General features: G+C 42.6%; 1 protein-coding gene across 1 annotated transcript in view; it reads left to right on the plus strand.

Annotated features, from left to right (window-relative positions):
• The window catches only part of SVEP1 (sushi, von Willebrand factor type A, EGF and pentraxin domain containing 1), a 133,536-nt gene that overhangs the window by 104,245 nt on the left and 8,385 nt on the right, over positions 1 to 20,906 (plus strand). Inside the window, exons 38-47 of the mRNA XM_021298751.2 lie at positions 322 to 3,101; positions 4,327 to 4,552; positions 5,698 to 5,853; positions 7,779 to 7,842; positions 8,558 to 8,731; positions 9,696 to 9,869; positions 11,792 to 11,965; positions 13,063 to 13,239; positions 14,131 to 14,301; positions 19,389 to 19,484. Of these exons, the coding sequence (XP_021154426.2) occupies positions 322 to 3,101; positions 4,327 to 4,552; positions 5,698 to 5,853; positions 7,779 to 7,842; positions 8,558 to 8,731; positions 9,696 to 9,869; positions 11,792 to 11,965; positions 13,063 to 13,239; positions 14,131 to 14,301; positions 19,389 to 19,484 (4,192 nt within the window). The remainder of the gene's footprint in view (positions 1 to 321; positions 3,102 to 4,326; positions 4,553 to 5,697; positions 5,854 to 7,778; positions 7,843 to 8,557; positions 8,732 to 9,695; positions 9,870 to 11,791; positions 11,966 to 13,062; positions 13,240 to 14,130; positions 14,302 to 19,388; positions 19,485 to 20,906) is intronic.

Genomic DNA, 20,906 nt, shown 5'->3' on the forward strand with positions numbered 1-20,906 from the left:
TCTTCCTGTCTACACATCATTTGACCTTGGGTCAGGAAAGGAGAAAGCAAAGGAAATATTTTATTCCTTTTACCTTTTAAGCTTTGAATATTCTGTTTTCTTTCGATGATACTCCCAGATTTCCTGACAGCAGAGTGCATCATTTGAGGCAAGATATTCTGCATTAGTTATTTGCATTCTTTCCTTTGCAGACAGCCATTACTGCTGTCTGAGATTAATCTAGAAGCTAGAGCAAGAGAACACAAGAAATGAAATCAGCCTCCTGTTGCCTCAATCGTGCATCTTCATTTCAGACATTTCCCTGTCTTACCTGTTTTGCAGGAAACAACTGGACGCTTCTTTGAGAATCAGGCAAATTATCAGTGCGAGTCTGGGTACCAGCTGGTTGGGAGCTCAGTGTTTATCTGCCAAGCCAATCGGCAATGGTACAGTGAATCACCTCCTTCCTGTGTTCCCCTCAGCTGTGGAAAACCTCCACCCATCCAGCATGGCTACTCTAAGGGAGAAACTTTTGATATGGGCTCCAAAGTTGAATTTTTCTGTGATGAGGGCTATGAGCTGAATGGAGATGTTTCTTGGACATGTCAGAAGTCTGGGAAATGGAGCAAAAAGCGAAGCCCAGAGTGTGTGCCTGCAAAATGTCCAGAACCACCTTTGGCAGAAAACCAGCTGGTTTTGAGGGAAGTGACTTACCAAGTCGGTGTTGTACAGTTCTCCTGCAAGGAGGGTTATGTTCTGCATGGCTCCTCTGTACTGAAATGCTTGCCCTCCCAACAATGGAATGATTCATTTCCCTTCTGCAAGGTTGTACAGTGTCCTGCACCTCCATACATCCCCTTTGGTGACCCTGTGACTTCATCTCTTCGTTTTGGTAGCACTGTGAAATATGTCTGTGTGGATGGGTTTTTACTGAAGGGTGAGTCTACCCTCAGGTGCCAGGCTGATGGCTCATGGAGCATGCCTTTGCCAGAATGTATTCCTGTGGAGTGTCCCCAACCAGAAGAAATTCAGAATGGCATTGTTGATGTGCAGGGCCTCACCTTCCTTAGCACAGCCCTCTATACATGTAAACCAGGCTTCGAACTGATGGGGAACACAACTATCCTCTGCGGAGAAGACGGCCAGTGGCTTGGAGGAAGGCCAGCTTGCGTACCTATTCAATGCCCAGCGCCTAAGAAGATCCTTAATGGCAAATATTCATGCACAAACTTCCATTACGGGCAGACTGTTAGGTATTCCTGTGACAGAGGTTTCCAGCTCCAAGGGGAGGCAACACTGAGATGCCTAGAGACAGGGGAGTGGAGTACAGAGGTTCCCTCCTGCAAAGCAATAAATTGCCTGCCCCCTCAACCCATCGAGAACGGATTTGTGGAGGGTGCGGATTATAGCTACGGGGCCATGGTCATTTACAGCTGTGTGCCAGGCTTCCAGCTGTCTGGTCTTGCCATGCAGACCTGTGAAGAATCAGGCTGGTCTAGCTCCACACCAACATGCCTCCCAACAGACTGTGGCCTGCCTCCTCACATTGACTTTGGGGAGTACATGCAGGTGAGACACGGGGAAAGACGTTCTGACCAAGGGAGTGTTACAGAGAGTCCCTTCCTTTCACATATGTTACTGGCTGACAATTTGAAAGGCTTCAACAGTTCCTTGAAGGAGGACAGTGCAACGCAGCTCACCACTTTCTTATTTGGAACTATCATTTTATACACATGTTACTCTGGCTATGAGCTGCTGGGAAACCCCATTCTAGCTTGCCAAGAAGATGGGACTTGGAATGGCACTGCCCCTGCCTGCATTTCAATAGAGTGCACTTTCCTGTCACCTCCAGAGAACGGTTTTTTACATTTCACAGAGAACACACTCGGTAGCGCAGCGCAGTACACCTGTAAGCCAGGGTTCACACTTGTTGGCTCTGACACACGACTGTGTTTGCCAAGTCGGCAGTGGAGTGACACTGCTCCATACTGCAAAGCAATAACATGCAACTCACCTACCGAGCTTATGCATGGGAACATAAGAGGGGAAAACTACACGTATGGGAGTGTTGTCTACTATGAGTGTGATCCTGGATACCAGTTAAATGGCCCCACAGAGAGGAAGTGCCAAGAGAACCAGAAGTGGGATGGCAATGAACCGATTTGCATTCCTGTTTCCTGCAGACCTCCACCAGTTTTGGAGAATGGTCGGGTGACTGGAGAGGACTACACATTCCAGAGACGTACTGAGTACAGCTGTAACGAAGGTTTCCTGTTAGATGGAGACAGAAGTAGAGTCTGCCTTGCAAATGGAAGCTGGAGTGGAGTCGCTCCAGTTTGCAAAGCTGTGACCTGCCCTGTGCCACTGCCTCTTGCCAATGGGAGAATTATTGGCTCAGATTTTGGCTTTAAGAAAGAAGTGCAGTATCACTGCAATGAAGGATATAGCCTGCAAGGAGTGTCTACGCTTACCTGTCAAAGTGATGGTACCTGGGATTCAGAAGCTCCACACTGTGAGCCAGTCATTTGTGGACCTCCTGAAGACATCTCTCATGGCTTTTTGAATGGCTCAGGCTTTACCTATGGGGAATTTACCCAGTATGTGTGTTACCCTGGTTATGAGCTGCAGGGCAATCCTTTACGGCAGTGTTTGTCCAATGGCTCCTGGAGTGGAAGCCTTCCATCTTGCCTACCCTGTCTGTGTCCTACACCACAGATTCAGAATGGGGTCATCCTTGGTACAGATTTCAGCTGTGGGAAAAGTGCTCAGTTTCAGTGCCTGGAAGGCTTCAAACTGCTGGGGCCTTCTGAAGTCACCTGTGAGGCAGCTGGCAAGTGGAGTTCTGGGTTTCCTCTCTGTGGACAGATTTCCTGTGGCTCTCCACCGGTTATCCCCAACACATTTATCAATGGGAGCAGCCCTGCAGATGAGAACACCATCATCTATACCTGCTTGACTGGTTTTGTAATGCGAGGGAGTCCAGAACTGACTTGTGCAGAGACTGGTGTCTGGAAAAAGCCATACCCAAGCTGTGAGCTCTTAAGCTGTGGCCCTCCGCCTTCTGTCCCAAATGCAGAGGTTCTTGGGAACACTTACACCTATGGCAGCAAGATCCAGTACAGGTAAGAATGAAGCTGTCATTCTGTTTCCATAAAGTCTCTGAAGGAATGAAGATGGAAGGTTTATGCACCCTCAGTTAGTATAAGATTTTAAATGACCTGGAAAATCGTTATGCCCTATCATATGCTCAGATTGACAAGGCTGATGTTCTGTGCACATGTAAAATATTATTTGGACCACTGTCAGACTCCAGGAAGTTATTTCAGTTTGTTGGGCTGCACTCCTCCACTGCCTTTAGTTTCCCATTCATCTTTGCATCCGTCTCCTCCTCTTGCAACACTGGTCTGGACATTCAAGTTTTCTTAGCAGGTGGCAGCAATAGTCAGGAGGGTGTGCAATTTTTCTCCCCTTTTGGTGCTCCATTTATGTCTTCCTCCTGCTTCAGCTGCCAGTTGTAATACAGAAGGGCTGATCTCCCTCTTGTTTTTTGTACTGCATTTTCTGTACTGCAACACTGCACTGTCAGGAAGTGTTGCTGATGCAAAGCTTCTCCTTTATCAGATACAAGACAAAGGGGATTTTATTAATTTCCTGAAGCATGCACACTGCGGATCTCTTTCTCCAAGGTGAAGGATTCCTTGGCAGAAGGGAAGATGGTTTTTTGGCAGTAAAAGCAGATAATAGTATGGGACAGAACTGGGAGATGGTATGTGGATAAATCTGACAGTATCAGTCATTTCCGTGCGTCTGTAACAAGGCGAAGTGGGTGATAGTGTCGGCATTCCTACAGGTGAATCCACTTGTGCAAACCAGTTGAGTGGCTTTCAGTGAAGCACCGTATGGAACAGAACAAATCAGCTTAAAATCTCTAAGCAAGTGGCCTGTGGTCAGCCTAAGCCTTGGCTTGTTCTTGAAAGAAAGTGATATCATCTTTAGAATTGCTTGATGCTCACACCCTGTTTACCTAACCAAACACCCTCCTTGCAAAAGGAAGGGCAGTGCAATAAAGCATTCAGTACCCTCTTGAAGGAAACAAGCCATCAACTTGTTTCCACTGTGGTGCCGCAGCAGCATGAAGCAGCTGTAGATGAAGTCTGAAGGTTCCAGCTCTTGTGACAGAATAAACTCAGTCCAGGCATGCTTCTTACAGGGTTACCTCTGAATAAGAGAGAAATCCCAAGGTGTGCTTATGAACAAGTAATGCTGAAAAATGGCTGACTTTGTAATGTAAGGGTTAGCTCATCCCTAGCTGTGTCTCTGTGGTCAGGTCTTCATGCTGTGTTGCAGATGCCTGGAAGGCTACACAATGGTGACAGAGGTGGATGTATGCATTTGCCAAGAAGATGGACAGTGGTCTCCTCAGAGTATTTCCTGTTGCCCCAGGAAGTGTCCCTTTCCAGCAAATATCACCCACGTAATTGTACTTGGGGACAACTTCACTGTGAACACAAACATCACTTTGTCATGTGTAGAAGGCTATACACTGGTGGGAGCAAGCACATCTACATGCAAGGTATAGTGTTCTTTGCACCATTTTCTTTTGCTGGCTTTGTTGAATTCAAGAGTCCTCTTCATGCCTTTGTTAGCTTTTGCTGCGCACAACAAAATAAAAAAAATAAAACATATCCTACAAAATATAATATGCTTTCCTTGTTGTCCAGTAAGAGCAGTTATTAGTTTTCCGTGTATATACTTCCAGAACTAGAAATTAGCATTTTCTTCTTCCATCAAAAAACAATGCTGTCCTTTAGAAAAGCATTCCTTTTATCACATTTCCAGGAACAAATAATATCCAGTATTTTAAAAAATTATGTCCAAGATTTCTAATATATTTTGAGGATTGTATGCAGTGTGTTTTTTCTCCAGAATAACAGGCAATGCACATTTTAATCCACTGTGCAGCTGCAGAAACTTGAATCCTCTGTATGTTAAAGACCAAACATCCTCATCAGTTCTGCTAGTAACCTCTTGTCATATTGGCTGTGGACAAGCTTGACTTAAGCTTGTAAATAGACTCCTTAAGGTCAGTAAATCTGCTCATAAGAGAAAAGCTGAGCGTGCATGTTTTTGCAGAATCAGCACTTCCTAAGGAAAGGTTTTCCCCTTATTTTGCTGTTTCAAAGAGCTGTGTAAGTAGGAGATGGTGTGTTTGATGCGTGTCTCTGCGTGTATCAGACTTCCCTTAGAGAGTCTGGGAAGATAGCTGAGGCACTTAGTCATGGTGTTAGACATTCAGCCAGGAGAGAAGTGCAGAACACAGAATCAGGCTTCTGTAGCTTTCATTCTTCTCCTGGTGTGCTCCCTGAGCTATTAGGTGACCTTGTACAAGTGAACTTGCTCTTCCGAGCTTCTGTTTCACCATGTACTTTTTGTTCCTTCTCTATTATAAGTCTAAGGTGAACATTGGTGCCAAAGCTGAGCCCCAGTCTATGTTGACATCTTAAATGTGTTAATTAAATTACTGAGTTTTATTAAGGATTGTAGAGATAACATTAGATTAGCCACATCTGTACACCCACAGCCTTTGGATGCTTCTAATATGATTTTCCTTAATTTTTCATTTAGATGGCATTTAGTTATTACATTTAGATATGATATTTTAATTTAGCTATGAATTAAAGTGATGCCTTCGCACTTCTAATTACATTTATTTTTCAGGAGAGTGGCATTTGGGTGCCCTCATTTTCTGACGACATCTGCATTCCTGTGTCCTGTGGGACCCCAGAGCCTCCAGAGCATGGATTTCTGGTTGGCACTAAATACAGTTACAAAGATGTGATTCTTTATAAATGTGATTCTGGCTATGAATTACAAGTAAGCAAGCTCAAATCTCCAGCACTCTAAACCCTTAGTGGTAATTTTCAGTTCTTATGTGACAACTGTGGGAATGTATTATGTCTGGTCCATGTTGATATAGTCCCTTAACTGCCACGGAAGCTTGGTATCTGCTGTTGTAGTCTGTAGAATGCTCCTGGTCCTTGAATGATCTAGGGGTGTAATTGAAGCAAATATAAGCATCCCGTTCAGAGATACATGTTCAACAGATACTTCTCAATGTTGTGGGTTTGTTTTATTTTGTTTTGTTTTTTAACTGAAGGCTCTTTTCAGCCCTCTGCAAATACAGCATTATATGTGGTTCTGACCATAAATCATGGAAGAATTAATTTCTCATGTATTGCTCTCTTGAACTGGTTCTCTGGCCTGAGTTAGTCTGCATTGTTTCCTTAACTTCATAATGTCCCAAGCATTATGTCTGCTGCGTTGGGCCTTTCAGACTCAAAGCTCCTGATAAACTCCACTGCCCTCAGCTCTATGACATTGCTAAATGGTATGAAAGTGATATGTCTTGTTTCATTAGTTCAAGGAGATTCCTAATTATTCAATGGCAGCTTTATTCTGTGGTAGAGAAGGGAACAAAATTCTTTCTTGCCCATTGTTTTTATTTTGAGCATTGGGCTCTTATCCCCTCCTGAGCTCTGGAGCAGCACTGCTGTCCCATTATCAGGACTCAAGCAAGCCAACTCAGAGTTGCCTCAGGTGTGTTTTCAAAAGCTGCAGTGAATTCAGAAATGAAAGCATGTTGGTGAGGTACAGCATGGCCTCCACCATCCCCAGGTGAAGGCAGAGGAAGGCACAGTCACATCCAGAGGCATGAGGTAGTGAGGTATCTCCAGGACGGAGACTGACTCTTAACACTGTGTTTTTGCGAGTAACAAGCAGAACACAGGATTGTGCTTACTTTGTACTGTCATAACACCAATAATAAATTAAGAAGCTCATGCATGTGAATTCACTCTGTTAGGCGTGAATTCACTCAGTCACTCAGTATAAAAATAAGGAGAGTTTAGGGAATGCTCAGGTAACAATAAATTTAATTTGCATTACATTTCCACTTATGTAATATGACTGGGGATAGATGCATGGGTTGGTATTCAGACAGTTAGGTGGAAGTGCTGCTTCGGCTAATTTTTGGAGGCAAAAAGCCAGTGCTTTCATATAGTAAAAAGTCCTCCAAGGCTTTATCTTACAGCTTCGCCACCTAGTGTCAGTTTCATTGCTGTTGAAGAGAAGTCCTGCTTTTTTCCATTCGAGAATCAAAGTCCATTGGGTGTGATACCATACAACACCCATGCCAAACAGCCTCCCTTGTCGATGGGTTTGCTTTGTAACAAAAGTACACTACTTCAAGGCACAGGTTTAGATGTTGTTCTCCACATCTTGGAAGAAGATAAGAAATAAATCCAGGACTATTAGACTGGCTATAAAGCCTCTACGTAAGAAAGAAAGAGCATTGTTTTTAAGCAAATTTAAAGAATGAGTTTGCAATGTGGTCAAAATCAGTATGTTACATTTATAAAACACAAGCTGGTACTGTTGTTGAAAAAAATGCTAGTTAGATTCTCTGTAAGTGGATCCTGAAAGGAGAAAATTTGTTGTCATGACACATTCCTGGGAACCAGAATGGTAAAACTGACAAGAAAGATGATACCCCAGGGGAGGACAGGAGAGCTGACTAACTGGCCCTACAAACTTTTGGTTTATAAACAATACCTGTCACTTTGCAGGAAGGAGTTCTACCCTAAACTCTGCTAGGAGATTTGGACTGTAACATTTAACATCTCTTTACATGGGTTGTACATGGAGGGAAAACATCCTGGGCTTGTTGGATACTAGAGTTGATGGGAGAAAAGAGTTTATGAAGTAAAGTTCTTCTTTGAGCGTTTCCTTATGTTTCACAGGGTGATGCAGAACGGACTTGCCAAGAAGACAAGCTTTGGAGTGGCACAGTGCCAGTGTGCAGAAGTATGTTCCACCTGAGTTTATAACTTAAAATTGTTCAAGGGTGATTTTATACAACAGAAAACAGTAATGCTCATTTTGCTTTATAACTCATGTTGTCTTCATTTGTGTAAAAAATTTTGGTAAGTACCACTGATGACTGATAACAGCCTGTAAAAGCAGCAGAATTGCTGGTGTGTGCAGGTAATAGCATGAAGGAAATCACTACACCTTTCTGCCTTGCTCCTGTATCCCTTAGAAAGCTGTGCAGACAGCTTCCAGGTTTAAATAGTTCTGACACTTGAGATCCTGCTTTCTGGGTTTACCGAGGAACTCTGAAAACATCAGTTGCCATGAGTCACAGGTACTTAGCATCCTCAAATGTAACTCTATGGATACTCATTCTCAAAGGTACTTCGCTTCTATGAGATGTCTGATGCCCACTGACTGCAGTGCCAAAATAGGAGTTGTCTGTTTAAACACACACGGATTTCAGCTGTTGGCTGTAAGTGGAATTTCCTGAGGCTTGCTGCCAGCACAGCCGCTATAAATTTTGTCTTTTAGCAGGAACTGGAAGCACCAAGCATGATACTGTTCTGCTACTCAGTGGCAAATATATGGGAATGCCCAGATAAATGCTGTGCTGTTTCTGTTTCTCAGAATAAAACCTGTGGAGGAGCTGTGAACAGGGCAGGCCATATGTGTTATGTCTGATTGGAATGTATTCCTTATGTTGCAGGAGTATCCTGTGGACCCCCAGATGTGATAGAAAATGGATCTGTTCAGGGAGAGGAGTTCCTGTTTGGCAGTGAGGTTTTTTACAGCTGTGACACTGGCTTTGAGCTACAGGGACCAAGCCGAAGGATTTGCCACGTTGACAAAAAGTGGAGCCCCTCCGCCCCTTCATGCACACGTAAGTAGCAATCATAGCAATGTGGTGGCAGTTTTCCAGAATAGCCAGGGATCAAACTGAGAGAGTGCTTTTGCTGGCTTCCTCCCAGTTTCCCCCTCCAGCTGGAGGGCTATAACAGGAGGAGCCAGAGGAAAAGCCTGCAGAGAAGTTCTCCTTGGTGGTTCCTCTCTGACCTGAAGGGAGCTCCTTCTGGCACATTAAAATTGCACAAGCGTAAAGTCATGCTCAGGTCAGTAGGGGAGGAAGTGTGGCCTGCTGCATTTGATTTGCCCTGCATTGTAGTGTGCAGGGCCTTGGACATTGTGTGCTGGGATGGTTCATCTCTGTCATGCCAATGCTAATATATCCTGGCCACTCTGGAAATCAGGACTCTGCTTCTTAAGATCAAATCTTGGCTCTCTGTGCAGCAGAAGGTGATTAATTTTGGAAGCATGGAAGGAAGAATTTATTACTTTTTTGACACAGCTTATAAATCAAATGCCAAGATTTTATAGTCTTTGCTAATAAACCATTTCCCAGGTTCTTATGGAGATATTTTAGTCCTATCTCTTACATTCTTTTGTCTCACCTTTGACCAATTTGCTGCACAGTATGTGCAGGATAGTGGGCAAGACCTTTCTAAGCTACTGTAACTTTACCTGGAAACATTTTGAGATCACCTTGCACTGTCTCTGACCTGCTCAGAAGAAATATTCTGGATCACTCTGTTTGATTGAACACACCTCATAGCTTACACCACCATTAGATACATTCAGGCACATTCTCTCTCGGGTATCTGCAGCCTGAAGCCCAGGAGAGAGGGGAAGCATGGTATTTTATAACCCTTCTCTATATAATACTTCCCAGCTTCTTTCTTCCCATCTTTCCATTAATTCACCGTGTGAACACGGCTGTCAGTGTGTAACAGACAGACAGTATGGCCTTTGTTGTCTGTATAAAACAAAAAAGTTTTCTCCTCTCCTAGGAATTACTTGTGGGCTGCATCCCTCAATAGAAAAAGCAGAGGCCATTTCTACAGGAAACACATACACAAGTAATGTAACCTTTGTGTGCAACTCTGGATACCATCTCGTTGGGCCCCAGAATATCACATGTCTTGCCAATGGGAGCTGGAGTAGGCCCTTGCCATTGTGTGAAGGTAACTGTTTGGTTTTATGGCCTGGCACATTCCGATCTGGATTAACCAATAGGTCCTCTCTTGTGCATACATATCATATGATCCAGGGATTGAGCTGCTTTCAGGAAATTATTCTGTAATGTGCATTAAAAATGGTGCCTGAAAAATGAAATGTGTCACAAGGAGCACTGCCTGTTACCAAGCCAGAAAGAGCTTAGACATTGTTTTTCCTAAGGTTTTAATCTGCAGTTTAACAAGCTTAATGAGAAATCAGATTACTTGCCTTCTCAGAAAATCAAACCCCTAATAAAGGATGATGAAAAGTGAGAACAAGTGACTTTTCTCCCACGGCCTTCTGTAGTCAATCATTAAGTTGATATTCTTTGTCTGAACTTTGAACCTCAAGGACAGTCTCAGCAGCTCAGCCTTTAACCTCCACACTCCTCACATGAACAAACACCATGGACGCATGATGTGTACCATTTTGCAAATCATAGCTTTCATGTGCTCCCTTAGTAGGTCCTGTTGCTCATGACACAAAGCAGAGTGAGTCCCCAGCAAGAACTCTCTGTGTCATATGGATTGGGCAGTAGTGGGTGGAAACAAGGCTGTCAACAAAAAAAAAGAGAACAAAAAATTAAGATCCCAAGCTTGAACAGATAGCAAATATTGTTGGATGACTCAGTTAAAAATGTAAAGCATATAGAAGCTTGCTAAATTGCAGTATCATTAACTTCTAAGTTTGAGTGTTCTCCATTCCTGGCCTCTTTGCAATGAAAATAGAAATTGTGTGTTTCACAATTTTCCTTTCCACTCAGAACCACTCTAGTTTATTTCTTGCCCATCATACTTCCTTTCAGGACATTCTTGTCCCTGCTGCATGCACCTCAGGTCTCCCAAGCTGGACTCTAGCTAGACCCAGCATCCTGCTTGCTTTTCATAGTGGCATTCTTACCTGGAACTGATGTGTTGATGTCTCCACATCCAGCTGCACACACAGATTCAGAGGGGACAAGTGCGCTGTGAGAGCTTCTCTAAAGTAAGACAGATAATGATCTTCCACTCAAGGCAGGTATTAGCTTCCTCTCACTAGGGCCATGAAACCTACCTGAGGGCTAGGGACCATCAGATTCTGTTACGGGCAACCACACAATGCCCAGATCGCTGTGCACTACAGTGCCATAGATTCTTTGCAGTAGCAAACTGGAAAGTTGATAGGGGACATCCATATCAGAGAGGTATCTAGCCAGGCACCTAGGAAAAGCCACACACTAGCAGTGCTGAATATATGTCAAGAGACCATCTTGAAGAAGGCTGAGCACAGCTGCTTCACCAGCTCTACTCCTCTTTTTGCCTGACGGCTATGTGTATGTCTGATAGGTTAATCTTCAGTCATCCCATTATACAGATCACTTAGGAAAATCAAATAGAAAATGGGATGCATAACTGAGTCTCTTATGTAGCAGTGGTAACCCAGGTTGGACTGTCTGCCTGCTGCATTCAGAAACACAGCTGAATGTCCTGAGGGGAGCAATTAGTAATCGAAGTGTCAGCATCTTGCACCAAACCCATCCGGCATCTCATTGGGTATTTCTTGTCAGGTGAAAAGGAAGGTGCAAAGGGCTGCAGGTTTCCTGGGGTATGTCTCAGTGTTCTGCATGTTCTGCCCCAGTGATCCCAGCAGGAAGTGATAAATGTGTCCTCTCCTCCACAGCACATGTTGCTGACCTGAAAAACGTGGCTGTGGCTTTTCTCTGTCACTGGGAGGAGCTCCTTCCCTAGCTTGGCTACAGTTCCTTCCCAAAGCTGCTGTACTCTCCTGTAATGCTTTTCATCTATTAGTCTGTGGCTGCTACTTTAAACATATTACGTCAGTAATTCAAGAATTGCTGGAAGGCCAGGTCTAATATCAAGCTGACTTAATGAGTCCTCTTCCTTTGCAGAGACCAGATGCAAAGTTCCAGTTTTCTTGCTGAATGGGAAGGCAATTTATGAAAACAATACAGTTGGCAGTACAATATCATATTTCTGCGAAAGGGGATACAGCTTGGAAGGGCAATCAGCAGCTGAGTGCACAAGAGATGGAAGATGGAGTAATCCCTTGCCTCTCTGTAAACGTGTGTGTTTGCTTTTTAATGAAAAAGTGTTCTCAATTTGTGAGCACTAAAGGCTAGACTGTTCTTCATTTAAACTGTCAGTAAAGGAGAGCAACTTCTGCAGATCTTTATGGAATTGTACTGTAATTTCTTCTGGAGTGGGTATGAGCAGAATTTGTCACTTGTAATTTAAAAAATTGGTTTGGCCTCCGTTGGGACTTTTGTTGATGTGCATCCCCTTTTTACAGAGGAACAAAGGGAGTATTTACTGAGACATGTTAAAGCATTAGCTTGTCTGAGTGTGTTTTTGCGACAGTAAAAGGATGAGTTGTGTTCTGCACAGCTCTCTCTGGTTGGAAAGCCGACACAAAATTGAGTCAGTTGTAGTCAAACACTTGATATATGAGGAGCAGGTGAGAGAAAAGTTTGGAGGAGAAGGCAAAAGGGAGACTTTATTGTCTACAATTGACTGTTGGGAGGATGTAACAAAAAAGAGCCAGACTTCTCAGAGGAGCACAGTGTTAGGATGAGAGGCAGTGGATGTAAGCTGCAATAAAGGAAATTCCAATTAAGTATTTGAAGAAACGTTTCACCATCATAGCAGTCAAACAGAGGAACAGAGACCCAGAGAAATAATGAAATCTCCATCCTTGGAGATAGTCAAATTTCAGTTGGTCAGTTCCAGAGAAACCTCTGACCTAGTTGGCCTTCCTTTGAGAAGGAGGTTGGACTTCATGGGTGTCTCTAAACAAGAAGTAGGATAGGTCAGGCTCTTTCATGTAGTAAGGTTATGGCTATCAGGAAGGACAATAGAGAATGGTTTGATAGTAACAGGTAGGATATTCCCCACTTAAGTCCTTAGTATGTATTCTACTGGCATCAATTGAGTATGGTAGCAAGACATGTGACAGCAGAGAATCAAACCTTTTATTATTATTTTATGACCTAAATCTCATAACTTTACATCGAATTGCAAATTGGAGTTGTGTGCAGCATACATTTCTATTGCTTTTAATATGATTTGATTTTGAAATTTGCAGAAACTATTCTAAAGTGTTCTCTTCTTTCCATCCCTTTTCCTCCCTTCTCCTTTTTCCTCACACTCTTTCTTTGAACAGCAAACCCTTGTCCTGTGCCTTTTGTAATCCCAGAGAATGCCCTTCTGTCTGAGGTGGATTTTTACGTTGGTCAGAATATATCCATCAGGTGCAGGGAAGGCTACCAGTTGAAAGGGCAGTCTGTGATCACCTGTAATGCTGATGAGACCTGGACTCCAGCAACAGCTAAGTGTGAAAGTAAGTACATAAGGTGCAGTTCCATAGGGGCTTGGTACTTTCCAGAGCACTGGTGACTACAGTGATATCACACGGGAGCGTGACAGCGCAGATGTGTCAGCAGAGCTCTCTGCCTACATGCAGTTGTTCTGGAAGAAGCGAGCTTATGTCTGTTGTTGCCATTTGGAGAGGTGGGTCACTCTGAGAGATACAGGCACATAAAGGCAACCTAAGAAGCTCTACAGAAGAGTTATTTCTTCTTTTCTTCTAACAGAGTTGTTTTTTTAAAAGCATCCAGAATATGTCTATGTGGGTTGCTGCCCCAAGAGCATTTGTCCTGCAGCCTACTAGGCCCTACTGTGATCTTCTTCTCCATTTATCTTTTGCAAGCACTGGCACTGGGATTTGTTGTTGAATACCCTAAATATCCTGAGAATTATTCCTGAAAAATTATGGGTGATGAGATGAGGGTTGTAAGGAGAGGTGCTGGCTTTTATTGTATTTATTGACACTGACAAAAGGCATCGTGTCCTTTTGCAGGCATGTCTGAAAGCCTTTTGGCTTTTTGCAAGTGATATTGTTCAGTTCAGATCATGAGATATCCTCACTCCACAAACAGAGTCTCAGTTGTATCCCAGGACCATCTGAAAGTTTCTGGTCTATCTGGTGGGGTATAGTGAGCATTACATTACCTAAAATTGCTGTTCCTGGCTATGTCCCTGCTCACTGGGTGTACATACAGGTTCTCCCTGTGAGTGTCTGCAGCATGAAGAAATCCTACTTACTGATTTCCCACCAGTGCTGCTTCTGGCACACCCCAGGTACTTTGTGCAAAGCGCTATGTGCAGGGTTAAAAACTATATTTTGTGGGCATTGTAGCTCACCAGACTCTGGGCGATTTCTTTTGTTTAGAGATATCTTGCGGCCCCCCAGCTCACACAGAGAATGCTCTGATTCGTGGTAGCTTCTATCAATATGGAGACATGGTCACCTATTCATGCTACAGTGGGTACATGCTGGAGGGGCCCCTGCGGAGTATTTGCTTAGAAAATGGAACATGGACAACACCACCTACCTGCAAAGGTAAGTCTTTTTTATTAACAGAAGCCTATCTTAACATAAGCACAGAGGTGCCATCCTAGCTGAAATAAATACAAAATTTTAGCTAGTTTCAGTGCAGTCACGGTTTCACTCAGGGCATTGAAAGTGCAGGGTGCTGGTTTATTTCCAAGTGAGAGAGTTTCCACAATTTTTCTCTTTAGTCCTTGCTAATCTTTGCTACAATGTTATATCCCACACCTAAGATCCTTTACCCTCATATGTTCTGTGAGAAAGTGACAGAACCAGTTACCTTTCTGACATGCTTAGCTGTTTCAGATAAGCACTGCCAGTCAGTTTTTCATAGTCAAAGATCAAGCACTGCAGAAAACAAAAGTAAGATATCCAATGGGTGCTTAGTCTCTCACTGTGTTTACATCTTGGCAGCTCCTGAAAATTATTTTGCAATAAAATACTACAGGATAGGTTGATAGAGCTCGCTAAACAATTGACACTGAGTGCTGCAGTAAATTCATGCCTTGAACAAAATACCAAATACAAAGCCTAGCCTTTCCACCCTTGGCATACCAGCAGGAAAAGGTCACTTTCGGGGTTGTCGGGCTAAAGAATTAACTTGTTTAAATTACAGAAATAACTCTTCCACACAGAAGATTCAAATAAATAAAACCTTTTGAACAGAAAATGGTGGAAGGCAACACAGAAGAGATTATAAACTAAACTGTTAAAAACAGATATAAGTATCTTCAAACACTAGCTTAAAATCAAGGATAAGGTGTAGCAAAAGGGTTCCAGGGTCACAGGGCTTGGATGGAAGAGATCTTGTAATCTGCCATTTCCATATCGGAGGCTTGATTAGCTGTTAGCTGCCAGGTAGCTGTAGAGTAGTGAATTAGCTGCCCCCTGAAGTCTTATCTCAGCTGGTGTAACAGCAGACGTACTACAAACTGAGCCTTAGGTATTGTGTTTAGAAATGTGAGTATTAAAAGCAAAAAAACTTAGGGCACATCAGTGGCCACTCACAAGCAGACCCATTCCCTGAGCTCAAAAACTTGAACACAAGAGAAAAGGTGCCTGGATGCTCATCTGGGGACATTAGGGGCATCATCAAACTTGTCAAGTCTGCCTTTCCTCCTTCAAAAAAAATAGAAGCACAAATACTTCCTCCTCCCTCAGCGATTTTCTTTTTAGGTCAGAAGCCCTTTGGAGATGGAGGATTCTGTACTGTGCTAAGCCTGACTAACCAGGGTCCTGTCATTAGTTTTTTTATATTAATTCTATCAGCAAAATATTATTAATGTTAAGACCTAGACAAGCTGAGTTGCCCTGCTCTGTGAAAGGAGGCATTCTGTTAAAATTCTCTAGCTGATAGTTATAATTGTCTTGCCTAAAAATCATGATCAGTAGATCATTTTGAGGAGATACAGACCCAAAGAAGTGGGCTTGTAACTCCTGAACATTTCAGGAATAGAGAAGCTGCTCCTGAAACACAGGTTTCTTCTCGTTACCATTGCCATGAAGAATCACCTGTCAAGTAGCCAAGCAGAGAAGATTTACAGTAAAAGTACCTGAGTTCCAATCCCTAACGTTCTGTTGATTCTGTGATTCTATGAGTCACCTCAGATGTCAAAAGGTATCCAAACGTCCTCTTAGAAATTGACACTCCCAAAGCACCAAGCCCTCCTGAAAAGTTTGCCAAATACCTTGTCATTTCTTTCTAAACTGTGGTGGCTACAGAATTCAAGGGATTTCTGCATAGTAGCTACTCTACCTAAGCTAGAATTTGTTAGCAAAATTATTTGGATATTATCTCTTCATCTGGTAACACTTTGAGTTCTTCACTTTAATATTGACATCTTTACTTTTTATTCGTCTTCACTATTTATTAGTTACACATAACCCTGCTTTATGCTAAGGGCTGTAGTTTTCTGCTAAGAGAGGTTTTTGCCACTGGCTACTAGCAACATGGAAGGGCTGATCTGCAAAGCACTGTCAAACGTGTCCTGTTTACAGCACCATGGAGTCTACTGAAACTGTTCAGAGGAAGATATATTAGGGAAAGTTGTTTCAAAAATGAAATTATTAGATGGACAGATGATCAGAGTGCAGTGCAGGAAAGCAGAATAACCTGTCTTTTGGTGTATTAACAATTTCTCCTCCCTTTTTCACCTGAAAGGGCAACTAAAAAGGACCAAAGATGGTTCTGAGAGGACCAACCTGTGTTTTCATGACACATGTCAAAAAAATATTTCAAAACTGCTTTATAATTCATTTGAGGGATTTGCCTAACAAAGGGCCTACAGGACCCAGGCCTTTGTGGTCTACATCACAAGCAACATGAAAGCACTCTTTGTAGTGACTCATGCTGCATTTCTTGGTTTTGGCTCTGTGAGCTGATTATTAGTATGTCCTATGCCTGCTGGAAACATTCTGGCCTGGTTGAACAGGTTAGTTAACGTAAATGTTATAATTAAAATGCAGACTTTGTTAACTTCTTCAGGAGAGCTCTCCCCACAGCTGCACTTGCCTGGTTGCTGGTTAGAGGCTGCTGGCCAGATTCTCATCTGAGTTTCAGAGGTGAGAAGTATCAGCCTGGATCTGCTGATTATAAACACCCACAGGACTCAGCAGGCTGCACAGATGCACATAGCTTGTCGAACTCCAATTTTTGCTCTCTGAAATGCTCTGAAATCTGTGTTGTCTATTTGCCCTCTGCCCACATCTTGCTGACTAGGAGGTGTAATTGTGGGGCTGCTATCCAAAAAGTTCGTACCCCACCAGCAAACAAGAGAATGATAGAGCGCAGCTGAGGTGTGGAGAATATTGTTCACTTGCAGCCACACAGAAGCTTTTTTGGCAAGGCTGAGAATAGATATCAGAAATTGTTTTTTCCCCTTCTTACTTATGTTTGTCTTGCAGCAATGCAATGCTTTTGTGTCCCATGGAGATAACTGCTAGGCCTGGATTTACAATGGAATCTCAAAGATCAAAATTGATACCATGGATGTGAGATCTGCTGCCACTAACTGAAGTCACAGTTAAAGATTCCCATTCTCTCCCCAGTGCATCAGGACTGCATTTATCCTACTTGCTCTTGCAATAGCAAAAAAAAGAGAATGAGATCCCAGCTTAATTTCCCACCTCAAGCCATTCTCTTGTCTTGACTACCAAATGAAGAATAATCCCCACAGCTACAGACACAGAGTCTCCGCCTGCATAAATTGATGTATAACAAGTGCACACCTAGGGATGATACTGTCTTACTCATTCAGTTTCACAACCAGGGCTCGGGCAGAAATCCAGGAAAAGCCTATCTCTGCCTGAGGTCCTGGATCACTGAGCAGGATGGAGTTGCCATACAAAGAGATTTCTGTAACTCATTAAATATCTGCATCTTCTCTGTTGACAGAGAAAGAGAAAATACATTTCAGAGACCATTTTTTGTGGGCTTTGAATGTAACATGGAATGTCATTTGTACACAATCCTGTTACCTCCTATCCCATTATACATGAATGGGATATCATCTAAGTGGTGTGGATCACACAAAGCTTTAAATGGCTTTTGATTCAACTTCTATAATTTTTCATGGCACAAAGGAAATCAGGTTGGCACACTATTCTGCTTTCGTCAACACCCAGAGACAAGCTGTCTGCATAGTCATAGATACCTTTACAACAAAAATTGTTCAAAATACCTGTTAATATATTGCAACTTCCGTGAACCTGCCAGGGCCTTAAGGTCTCTTCCCGTTCTCTTTATCAGCTGACATTTGATGGGGAGGCGCTTGAGATAAAAAAATAAAATGGGAAAAGTTTTGGCCTGATTTCAGCAGACTTCAAGCTGTAGCTTGCAGCTTGGCATGGCTTAGCTGCAAGGGTGACTCAAGTTTGGCTCTATCATGGGAGGATTTGTGTTCTTTCCAATGTGGAGCTCAGGTCTGAACAATGTTTCAGTGTTCTAAACCACTGTTTATATTTAATACTAACATTGAACAAAGTCTTAAACTCGTATTTTGCTCACCTAGTAACTAATTAAAGATAGGATGCAATTAATAGTTCAGACTGTGTGTTCATAACTGTGTGTACATAACTACCACTAATTAGAAGTTAGTCTGATTACTTATTTGTTCCGTAATACTGTCTCGAAGCCACAGTTTTTTATCTTCTGTATATAATATGGACATCAACATGACAAGGATTGTACTTCCTTCAGTGGTCTCCAAGTCTGACATGTTTGTACTTATCTTGCCACCTGATTTTGAGAAGTAGTCCTGGTATCCCTGGATGTATTAGCCAAGATATGATACAATGTCATAGAAATTATGATGAAGTCCAAAGCCTGCCCAGGCAGACAACATATTGGGCTGGCATGATAAAAAGTCCACTTCAGATCCCTCACTTTTATGATCCAATGCTTATTAACAGGTGTGCAAGCCACAAAGCACCAGTCAGTGTGAATGCTAAGTGAGGTTTATAAGCACACTTTGGGTTCCACAGGTAAACACTTCGTTGTGCTGCTGCTGCACCCTTGTCAGTCACTCCTCATTACACTGGATAATAGTGCAATAAAAATTGCTTGTTCTACCACAATGTTTAATCGTACTTTCAACAAAACCTGTATTATGCCAGAAGGTGTTATCTTGGTTTTTCATACCAAGGTTAGAAGAAAACTTGATTTTATTGTAGAGTTAATTTAGAAGAGGAAAAAAAAGAAAAATAAACAAACAAAAATGTAATAGTTTTTGTTTGAGGTGGGGTTTTCTGTTTTGTTTTACAAAAAAATTAGTGGGGAAAAGCAGATGAAGCATGGCATCAGCCTTAAAACATTGTCCAGATAATTTAAACAACTATGCTAAAAACTTCTAAGTTTTCATTCTTGCTATGGACAGTTTTTGATCAACAGTTCACACACTCTTGCTCACAGTACCTAGTCAGACACACAGAGTCAGAAAATGGTGTAGCCCTTGAAATCAAAGTCAAGTAATGTTTCTGAACTTCACTACATATGTTTATTCTTCTCTAGACTTTACAACTACAAAGATCTGTGAAGATGCTGAATTACTAAGCTTCCAATTAAACGTCTTGAGTTTGTAATGAAATTGTATTGTTTTCAGCTGTCTGTCGGTTCCCGTGTCAGAATGGTGGGATCTGTGAGCGACCAAATGCTTGCTCATGTCCAGACGGCTGGATGGGTCGTCTCTGTGAAGAGCGTATGTATAACATCCCTAAGTGTAATTTTAAGGCTGTTGTAGGTAAGACAAGTGAATTTACTGCAGTGAACCGCATGGGAAAATTAAAGGCATAAGAGCCAAAAATATAAAAATCTTTATTCTGTTTGACAAATTAGAAACAACAGGAAGGACTAACCGATTGCTTGTTTTTAGACAAATGACCATCCTCTGACATCTCCAAACCAAAACACACACTTTTTCAATTGATATGATTTTGTTTGTGGGTGCTCTTTTACTATGGTTGAATAATAGCCTGCTTCAGTTCTCCAAATTCTGTTTCCAATAGCCATACATAACAGTATGGGGGAGAAAACAGAGGTTAGAACACAAGATATGTGAGTGTTCTGCTGGTGGCTGCCTGTATTTCTTGGTTTCCTTTTTTATTGAGTCTGGGATTATGAACCTGATCAATTCATGTTCAAATAACATGGCTGTGTCACCTTTTCCATGGTATCCTTCCTGATCTCTGTATCTATACCCCACAATTTCCAGTCTGGCTTTTCCTGGCCTGGAACGCTGAATAGTTAGAGAACTGTATCTGCTGTGGTTGAAAAGAGCCAAATCTGACTTGGGTTTGTCAGAGATTTCCCTGAGTGACATGGGGGATGTCACTTTGTGCCACGTTTCCTTTTTTTTTTTTTTGTGATGATCCTAGCACAAGGAATTTGGGAGGGCTAGCTCTTTCATGCAGGTGTAGCTGCTGCATATGAAGCCTTATTACTGTACACATAGTTAGGCATGGATATATGTGGGTAGAAAAGGAAAGTACCCTTGCTGTATTTAGTACTCAGTATGGCCCTGACGTAAATCTGTAGCGTGTCCAAGAGCACCTGCAGCTGAGATGGTGTCACTAGCTCTGGCTCTGAGTGTACTTGGAGACCTACAAAAATATGTGGCACCTCCTTTTGTAGTTCATGGAAAGGAATGTGCTTCAAGCATTTTGCTAGGTAGATGTACCACATCTGCAGCTTTCAAGTCTTCTCCATGGCAGCATCAGTTCCACATGGGACAAATTAGCTGTGGATACCGAATGAGAAGAGGTTCAGCAAGTTTTGTCCTTCTGCATTTACAGAAACTCCAGCTCTGTGGTACATTCACACAGCACCCCTTTTGCTGTCCCTTTGTCTGTCAGCACCACCGTAGCCAGACATGCAAACTCAGCCCTGTGTGTTTCACAGTTTCAGCAGAAGAGGCCTGAGCCCTGTGTCTGGCAGAATTTGTTTTTGGTATGCCACAATTGATTTCTTTACCTTACCATTAGTAATGATATTCAATGCATTGTTCAAGACCAGAGGACAAATTTTACGCCTCCAGTCCTTTTGATCTGTCATCCCAGTTCAGACTCTGTTTTCCTGCATGAGGAAAATGAACAGGCAGCTGACTAGCCAGATCACACTTCCT

This window comes from Columba livia, chromosome Z (assembly GCF_036013475.1).
Source record: "Columba livia isolate bColLiv1 breed racing homer chromosome Z, bColLiv1.pat.W.v2, whole genome shotgun sequence".
Classification (NCBI taxonomy): domain Eukaryota; kingdom Metazoa; phylum Chordata; class Aves; order Columbiformes; family Columbidae; genus Columba; species Columba livia.